Below are 10023 nucleotides of genomic sequence, written 5' to 3'. Positions count from 1 at the left end.
AACGGCCATTTCGACCCCATAATGTGTAACGGTTATGACTGTTACTGTTACGTAACCAATTTTGAATGATTTTCCGACAAGTTAACGTATTATTTGTGTCATTTGCCCTTGACGTAGTCTTGCAGCAATCAACTCAGCCTTAATTTCTTTCAAGGTTAGGTGTTTTTGTAAGCCAAGAGTATGGGAAGCAATATCTCAAGGAGGGGGAAGTTTCAGAGTACTTAGGATGTGGGCCCAAGTTAGTTTTGATCATGAACCCGACTTTCTATGCACAGCGGGTTCTTTTCACGAACCCTACACAGCATGATTTATATTTATATCATGTATGCTAGTCATAGCTCTCTACTCATATTTACCTAGGACTCTCAACAGGCCAGGTCCTATAGTGTACTTTGTATTTGGGCTAATCGGGTTCAGGTCCTGCCCGGTCTGGGTCCTTTCAGATCCAAACCTCATTCTCGAGGACCTTTACCAGGATCTGATGGGTTTTTAGATTACCTGTTAGGTGCCCATTGACTCCTTAGATCTAGTTTTCTAGTTGGTTTGTGTCAAATAATATCACCTAGATGGTTGAGCGCACTTGATAGATGGCTTTAGATAGAGGTGGGCATGGGACGACCTGATCTGGCTAACTCGACTTGTCTGACTCAGTCCGATTTGATCCGACTCGACCTGAACCGAATGGGTGAATCGGTCCGAACCGAGTAAGCTTCGCCCAATCCGAACTCAAACCGAGTCGAGTTTGAGTTACCCAGTAACTCGATCCGAAACCTGACTCTCTAACCCTACCCCGACCCGATCCCAACCTCTCTCTCTCCCACCCTCACCCTCCTCTTCCAAGCCCGGCAACCACCCACCACCATCACCCTCCTCCTCTCTCTCCTCTCCATTCCCTCCCTCCCTCATCCTCTTCCTCTTCCAAGACCAGCAACCACCATCACCCTCCTCATCCTCCTTTCCACTCCCTCCCTCATCTCTCAATCCGACTCGGTGCTAACTCGACCCAACTTGGTACTTCTAACCGGATCAGTCCAGGCCAAACCGAACTTGGTATCAAGTTCGAGTCAGCCTATTTCAAAACCGGATCGAGTCAAGTCAGCCCTAACTCGATCCGACTCGACTCATTGCCCAGCTCTAGCTTTAGGTCACAGGCACGTGTAGATAGTAAATGCGCTCTCTCACATGCTAATGGCCTGGAAAACCTTATTCCATTGCTAAAACATACACACACCCACAAGTGGGATCTATCAAATAAATGTGTAAAGATGATGATTGGGCCATTTTGTTTCATTGCTCAATCTTGATTGTCGATTTTTCACAATGGATATCGATCGAAAGCTTAGAATCACCCGATTGGCATGATTTTGCACCATAGCATGCTCTTAGTTGTATGAATGAATGAATGGTTCAAATCAACGGTAAGCCCTAGATTGTGTCATTTAAAAACGAAACGAAACCCCATTTAATATCGCCGTTTAAACTAACTGGGCCTTACCTAACTTAACCCAACTTGATTTTAACTGGACCCGAAACCCAACCTGATTACTTGACATGTCTAAAAATTTAGACTTGGACCCATTAAAAAAGAGATGGGTCCATTGCTGTGGGTAAGGATACCCACTGACAGACCTATAAGTAGTGCATATAAGGTCTGCTTTAAGTCAGGTTCCCTGAGGGGCTCAACCAAGACCCAACCCAACTTGGGCTCAGTTGATAGCTCAACCTAACCTAAGCTAACCAGCCCAAGTTGGCAACCCGGTCTCTATGCACAAAGAACACAACCTGTTGCATTTTTCATCAGATGTAACATCGAAATAACGGTTCTAAGTTAGCAAAATCCTTGATCCAATGACCCTACATATACATGATCAATGGCTCATTTTAGTGGGCCTAGATGGGCGGTTGCACAGCAGTCACCGTGGCCGATCCGACAGTGTTGCTGCGCTCAGCGTGGCATAGCTGGCGCAGCTTGGTGGGGACATACCATATAGTGAGACGGGGGTGTGCGTTGAAGATAGCATCGATGTCCCACCCCTGGCGGGCCGCCATGGACACCAACGGCTTGTAGCATGCCTGCCTCCATGCCCCAACATTTTCTCCCCTCTCCTTGAAAGCTCTACGAAGCACATTCGACGTGTCCTCGTCAAGGCAATGCAATGCATAGCAATGCACGTAGTGTCTCATCTTCGGCTTGTTGATGTAGCTCGCGCCTGCTTTCTTGGCGTATCGGAACACCTGGTTAGTCACCTGTCGAAGATGAAACCAACAGATTGATATCGGGTCATGATGATAGGAATGGCTGATCTGGTGGGCCACTGCATTTTTGAGACATGGTCCGAAAATTGTAGTAGTTAGACGACTTTGATAATTCCATTTGTGAGTTTTAATAGGTGAATGTGGATGATTGTTCTCCCATTATCAAGCCTTTATTCGGATGGCTAGCTCAGTATATTTCCCTTGTTTTTTTTTTTTTTGGGACACGACCAATACAATGATGGCCCACCAAATCAATGGTACTGATCAACAAACACAAATGCAAACTGCATAATAGAGATGTTATATACGTAGTTCATTAGTTGATGAGTTGTTTGTCACAGTGGAATAAATAGTCCTCCAATCTAACGGTTAGAAAGATGATTACATAGTTGGGCCAAAAAAATGGACGGTCCAGATCATGGGACGGGCAGCTGAAATGCATAAATTGACAAGCATTTCCTTCTGCTTCAGATCCAAAACTAAAAGCTACAGAATCTGCTCATTTCTTTCTTTAGTCTCAAAACAGGGCTGTGAAGGGGCCAGACTGGGCCAAACCGAGTCAAAATTTTGAACAGGTCTGGACCGTTGGTTTGCTCATTCATCTGCCATCCTTCACTGATCAGATAGGCCCATGGTTTTGGTCATCTATCTGCCATTGATCTGATTGGGCCCACCATAGATTGAGGATTTAGAGGGTGAATTCTGGGGGCATACCCCATATACTGTGGTAGCACAAAGTCAACGGTTCAGATTGCCAAATCATATGATAGGACTGTGGGGGATTTTTGCTCCTAACCACCCAATAACATGGCCCATTGGCTAGGCTTTCCCCATTAAGTAATTGTTCGAAATTCGGCACTCAATGCTCCCTCCTGGCGTACGTTAGTACCACAGAGGGTGGAGTTATTTGATGCTCTGGCAGAAAATGAAGCTTCATATGCAGGCGTTCAGAAAATGTACACGTGGCGTACACTTTCTGATGCAGTAGAACGTGAATGCTCTCCTCACGCCGCATCATGTACAAATGGATCCCATTGTTGCATCATCAAGACCGTTGATCTTATGTACGTGTCGACGACGGGGGACTTGGAACGGAATAGTGTACAACACTACGTAAAACATCAAGTTCTTGGGGCCCAGCACGTTGTACACGTGGAACACACTCCGCACATCAGGTTGGCTCTTCCATGCTAGGCCCACACAAGGACCTAGCTGGAGACGGACGGTCCTGTCAGGGCTCCATGGTGCCCACAGTAATGTATGTGTTTCATCCAAGCCGTCCATCCATTTTGAAAAATCATTTTAGGGGATGAGTTAAAAAATGAGGCAGTTCGAATGCTCAAGTGGAACACAACACAGGAAACAGTGGAGATTGAATGCCTACCAACTTAAAACCGGAAGTTCTGGAACAAGCTGATATTTCTGTTTTCCCTGCATCCAGGTCTATGTGACCGCAAATAAACATCACGGTGGGTGGAGTCCTTGTCACCGCTGCTTCGTGTGGTGTGGTCCACTCGATTGGGCTAGTAAACTCTGTAGGGCCCATCGTGATTTATGTATTTTATCCACTCCGTCCATCCATTTTACCATATGATTTTAGGGCTTTAGCCCAAAAATGAAGCATGTCCAAAGCTCAAGTGTACGATACCAAAGTGTGAAACATTGGTGATTGACCATTAAAAGCTTAGAGAGGGCCGCAAAAGTTTTGGATCAAACTGATATTTGTGTGATCTCTTCATCCATGTCTTTGTTACCTTATCAATAGGTTGGATGGAAAATAAGCATTCTTGGCGGCTGCCAAGAAACTTTTAATGGTACGTATTCAGTCACCGTTGTTTCATGTGGCGTGGTGCACCTGAGATTTGTATCTGCTTCATTTTTGGGATAATACTATAAAATGAGCTTTCAAAACGAATGGACGGCGTGGATGCAAGGTAAATACATCACGGTGGGCCCCACAGTCGGTATTCCACGAAAGCAGCGACCAATTTCTAGAATATGGCTGCATGAGAAGCATGCACTTCATGACCGGGTGGATTGCATGCACGTTGACTCGTTTTCCGGGATACTGATTGCGTACTTAGTAACTCGCACGCTTGAGTAAACTCTATGGGGCCCACCGTGATGTATGTCTTATCGTCTCCGTCCATCTGATTTTCCAGCTCATTTTACAGCACGAGCCCAAAAGTGGACCACACAATAGGAAATAGTGGGAATCAAAAGCCTACCATTGAAAACTTCTCGGGGGTTTCAACGGTGTTCGTCAATATCTCCATTGTTTATTGTGGTGTGGTCCACATCCCTAAAATGATATGTAAAAACGGATGGACGGTATGGATAAGATACATAAATCACGGTGGGCCCCACAGACTTTACTCAGCTCAGTAGGCAATCCGCGTCCCAGAGCGGCCACATCAAAGTAGGTCCCATAAGATCAACGGTTCAGATCAACGAATCGTGTGATCAACTCGTACGAAGTAGCCACATCAGATTCCGATATTTTACCTTGGTGGGGCACTTCTCGCCTCTCTCCTTAGCCAGACTCTGGACCTGGATCAAGAACTCCCGACACTGCTCGTACAGATGGAACAGATAATCCAGGCCGTTCTTTTTCCCGCGGGCCACCTCGCCTGGCTCTGTCACAATGAACGGATGCTCTCTCTGCCTCTCCCCAACCCCACCACCACCTCCTCCGTTCTCCTCATCCTCCTCCTCTTCTTCCTCCTCCTTTCCTCCGCTTCTCGCCGCCTTCCTCCGCCGCTGCTGTCGGCTTTTCTTCCTCTCCACCACCGCCTCCCACAGCCCTCCGCCTCCGCTCCCCGCCGCCTCCTTCTCCTGCTGCTGCACCGGCTCCTCCGATAACCCTAAAAAAACAAAATTCCTTAAATGACCCTTGTTCCTCCATAAATTACCCGTCTGCCACCGTCAGTTGCAGCGGTCGAGATGTAAATTGAAGTATCGATATCGATAGCGGCAGGACGCTGGAACCCGAGGAGCAGAGTACTGAGAACGGTTTTGATAGCGTAGGTGCTATTGCACCACGGTCTGGTACGGCGGCAGGTTTACGGATTGCATCTTAAGTAACTATCTGAACCGTTCATGTTCATTTTCTGCACTCTTCTGCTACCCTAGTAATTTTAACAAGCATTTGTTGGACGGTTGGATTTGAATGAATAGGATTATCTACTCGTTCGTTTTCAAATCCAAGATTCACCGGTCAAGATCATCAATGAAGCACGATTACAATTCGATAGCTTTTCTATAGTAATAACGAGAACATGAACGGTTCAGATCACTCTCAGAAACTGCAGTATCACACTATATCATACTGTACTGCAGTGGCACCGTACCTAATCCAAAGCGCGCGAAAAGAAGAGCATTGAATGAATGGGGGGAGTTATTTGATACTCTGACAGATATGACGCTTGATACGCATAATCTAAAAAACTGTATACGTGTCATATATTAGCTCGAACTAAATTGATTAAATTGTTGAACGGACGTAATCAGATAACTGAAAAATCATAATCTTTGATTTGTGACCAATATGATGAACGGTTGAGCTTTTAATCAGCCGTCTCAGTAAAACTCTCCTGGCCTCAGAATAGGCTAGCCAGTGGCGTCAGAACGTTGCACCAGTTGTCCTTTGTGGCCCACCCAAATGAGTAATTTCTACGCTAAGAACATTCTTAGTAGGCCCACCTGATGAACGGTCTGGATCTTGATTACAAACATCGAAGGGCACGTGGCAGTTTATGCATCAAGCAGCATCGTCCATCTAGTGGGACACCCTTTAAGGGCCTATATTTCAAAAATCACATAACAGACAAACCTATCCATCTAGAATATTTCTTTGCTCTTTTGCAGAGTTCGACTTTTCACCACTTTTTCTCTCTACCGTCGATCTAAAGGCCCCAGATCAGACGTCCAGGAACGTCCAACTTAAGTTCTTTTTAAATCATTTTCATCTACATCGGGAGAAAATAGATGAACGTTCCAGATGTACAGATCACATTGCTACGTGTACTACAGATAGATGAATCTACCATGTTCCAAACCTACTGAAACCGTCAGCTGCGACACACCGCCAATCCCTATACTATGCTCGCAGTTTCTCAAAAGTTCAAAACCCACCAAAAGAAAAGCTCACGGGTGAGAAAACCTAGGCCAGACACATCACAGCCGTCGGATGACATCAAATACGAGACGCGTTTGGAATTTTAGTTTTCGCTGCACTGAGATAAGATATTCCTGAACGACAGAGATTTTGTGGAGCCCTATCTGCAATCAGCTTTGCTATGGTACACATTAGCAGAACGCACATCGAAGTACTATAGTGCGCCGGTAGCTACGAAAGCGTCGTGATTCAATGAGGGGGCCAGAACACGTGTCACAGCCCGTGGCAACAGCACACGTATCAGAGATCTGGGCCATTCATTAGTTAGTAAGCGTATAGTGAACATCCTGTGCATCAAAAATAGACTTTTTTTAATGACCGCCCATTTATCGGGCCAACATTATTTTTGGTCCACGGTATGTTTACAGTATATGCTACGTGATGAATGGCTCCGATCTCCTACACGTGTACCATGTATCTCCAGGGATGACACGTGCACCTTCCCTCAGATAAGGTGCACTTCATCAAATCATGCACGTTAGCAAGAACATTTGATATAAGACGTTTTCCTACCCTACAAGCGTGTTTGTCCTCCTTAACCCCATCGCACGTGTCGACTATAAAACGTGTGACAGATCCAAAGTCCGCCAGCTGGATTAGGTCGTCTGGTGAGATAAGGTGCAAAAAAATATATGGACGGTTAGGAATTAATTTGATTCTAGCCATATTTTTGGTACCTTACGGTGCATCTGTCAAAACCTGAGAAATGCAGATTAGGTGTGGCCGGGCCTGCCTTTATGTGTGTATTATGCATCCACGCCGTCCATCTGTTTTGCCAGCTGATTTTTAGGCATGACCCCAACAATGAAGTAGATCTAAATCTCAGGTGGACCACACCACAGAAAACAGTAGTGATTGACCATTAAAAGCTTCAAGTGGGCCACGAAAGTTTTGGATGAAGGTGATATCTGGGTTTTCCCTTCATCTAGGTCTGTTTGACCTTGTCAACAGGTTAGATGGCAAGTAAACATTACGGTGGGCCCCAGGGAGTTTGTAATGGTGGCCGTTCAATCACCACTTTGTCCTGTGGTGTGGTCCACCTGAGATTTAGGTCTGTTTCATTCCTGAATTCATGCCCTAAAATGAGCCGGCGAAACGGATGAACGGTGCGGAAATACAATACATACATCAAGGTGGGCCCCACGGTCTGGCCGCACCTATCCGCTCCCCATTTAGAAGAGCAAAAATGAGCACCGTAGACGCTTGCCTTCCATGCCTTCTGTTTTTATTTTTTTTTCGCCAGATTTTGAGGATACGGAAAGAGGATTTTTGACGAATATATCCATAGGTTTTTAGGCTAAAGTAGTTGAAAATAATAAAGATATTTTCATCTTCATGGTTCGTCAGCAGAAGTAAAGGTATATTTTAATAAGTTTTGTTTTGGCGGGGGTAACTGCCCAACCAATAGGACTGGCAACGCAGATGGACGGCGTAGAAATACAGTACATACATTAAGTTGGCCCCGCGTCAGGGTCGAACCTATCCGCTTCCCATTTAGAAAGGGGTGACTTTCCAACCGTACATATGACCAAGTTGTACCATAATCTGGACCGTCCAAATCGCTGAGTCAATTTGGAATAGAGCACAACCCAAAAAAAGACACTGAGAAGATGGTGGTAAACATCTGATCTTGTCCTAGGGGTTTGGACCACTCAACAGATGGTCGGGATTGTTTGATCAATGTAATTATAGATATATCACATGACGGATGATCTATACTGCACCATACGATTTCCCAGTGAGAAGGATGAGTCGCCACGATCTTCGAAATGGTGGTGAACTATTATACGAGCCTAACGCTCTAATTAAAAAAGAGTGCGTTTTGCCCCTGTAGACATTCAGGATCCCGTCATGTGCCACTCTATTGAGGCCCACATGCTGAAATGATCATATGATCAGAACCGTCCAATTTTTCCACGCTATGTTATATGGGCCACTGTAAGAAAACTATACTGAACGGATGATTTAATCCGTCAATGTGTAGATGAATTTAAAACATAGGAAAATGATTTTTTTTTATTTTTCAATGGTTCACATTCAACACCAAAAATCAAAGGTCAAGATCATCGAACCACATCAGCATGTGAGCCCAAATGAGGAATTATCATTAGGCAATAGGTCGCTCACGCTGCCGGAAGAACAAAAGACAACAAAGACACGTGTTAGTTTTTGCGTCTGTCGCGACTGATTTTCCAAAGTGTGTCGCCGCCTAATGGAGCTCACATGCTGAGAGGTACGATGATCGGGACCGTCTATGTTGTGGATATTATACGACAGTGGCCATCGTAAGAAACACACTATGAATGGGTAATATTTCAATGGCTCGGATTAAACCCTAAAGACAGGTAATAGTAGTTGTACGATAATAGCTTATCGATTGTGGTACGAGAATATGTACGGTTCAAACCACATGATCATTCATGTGGGCCCCAGTAAGTAGCTGCACATTATCAACAGAGGCAAAGCTTGGTAATAGAAAAAACACCGAAGGGTTCGTTTTGCCTCTGTCGCGACTGAGGATCCTTCGTGCGTCGCGTTCCCACCGGGGCCCTCATGCTAAGTGATCAAATGATCGGAACCGTTGATTTTGTGCCCTCTAAGAAATATGGATGATTGTACAATCACTATCTTCAGATGAATTTAGAACAATGGACAGTTCAAGCGACAGGACCACCTCAGCATGTGGGCCCCAGTAAGTCAGTGAAGGAGGGGGGAAAACGAACTCAAAAAAGGGAAAACATCAAACACCTGATCTACCTTCCTGGGAGAGCGCGTCAAGGGCGTTGGCGTCAGCGGTGGCGCCTCCGAGCTGCAGCTGGCGCCTTCGAGCTACGGTGTCGTCGTCGTCGAGCCGGCGCCGTTCGGCTCGGACAGCGGCCTTGATGCCGTACCGCTCGCCGACGAGAAGGTCCCACCGGAAGATGTGGGAGAGGCTAGCCATCATCTCGTCGATCTCCTCGTCTGTCATGTCCAGCAGTGTACTGACGGTGAATCCCATCTCGGCCATCTTCGCTACGGTGTAGTAGCGGACGCCGTACGCCTGGAAGAAATCTTCTAAGCCGCCCAGAGAGGTGGGCCTGCAGAAGGCTTGTGGGCCCACCGAGTCGAGGAGACGGGGCTGTTGGGGTGGTGGTGGTGGGAGAGCTGATGGCGTGGTGGCGGCGCGTGGGTCCCACTTGAAGAAGCTGGCGGAGAAGGCGTCTGGGTCCATTGAAATGAATGAAATCTCTCTCTCTCTCTCTCTCTCTCACTCTCGTCTCGATTGCTCGAGTTTTGAGGTAATGTTCTGCTGGTGTTCTGCTTCTTTTAAGCCGACTGGTTTTCGGTTGACTAAATTGCCCTCGGATTACGTACAAATAACATGGGGAGAAAGAGGCGTGCTAAGATGATTGCGCTGTCCTCACTCGTATATTCGCGGCACACGTGTGAGGGATCAGAACTGCATAGTTTAGATGTTATCCGTAGATAATAATAATGACACGTATGATCATAGGGTGGGCCGCACCTGTAAAAATAAAGCGAGAGAAAATGCTACAATACTCATTGGGACAATGACCCAATCCAGTCCATTGATCTAGACTGTTCATTAG

At 46.0% G+C, this 10023-nt stretch overlaps 1 protein-coding gene across 2 annotated transcripts; it reads right to left on the bottom strand.

The window, feature by feature from the left end:
• Positions 1-1765: 1765 nt before the first annotated feature.
• On the bottom strand, positions 1766-9707 carry LOC131246608 (protein UNIFOLIATA). Of its 2 annotated transcripts, none has more exons than XM_058246902.1 (3): positions 9182-9707; positions 4762-5120; positions 1766-2247 (listed from the first exon to the last, which is right to left on the bottom strand). In XM_058246902.1, the coding sequence occupies exons 1-3, from the start codon at positions 9642-9644 to the stop codon at positions 1891-1893; spliced, it is 1179 nt and encodes a 392-aa protein (XP_058102885.1). In that variant the 5' UTR covers positions 9645-9707; the 3' UTR covers positions 1766-1890. The 2 variants fall into 2 exon arrangements, with proteins under 2 accessions (XP_058102885.1, XP_058102886.1); XM_058246903.1 differs by having other exon boundaries at positions 9191-9706.
• Positions 9708-10023: the final 316 nt, after the last annotated feature.

The sequence above is a fragment of the Magnolia sinica genome, chromosome 5 (assembly GCF_029962835.1).
Source record: "Magnolia sinica isolate HGM2019 chromosome 5, MsV1, whole genome shotgun sequence".
NCBI classification, from domain to species: domain Eukaryota; kingdom Viridiplantae; phylum Streptophyta; class Magnoliopsida; order Magnoliales; family Magnoliaceae; genus Magnolia; species Magnolia sinica.
The sequence above is the reverse complement of the archived record's forward strand: the minus strand, read 5'-3'. Positions and strand labels throughout refer to the sequence as shown.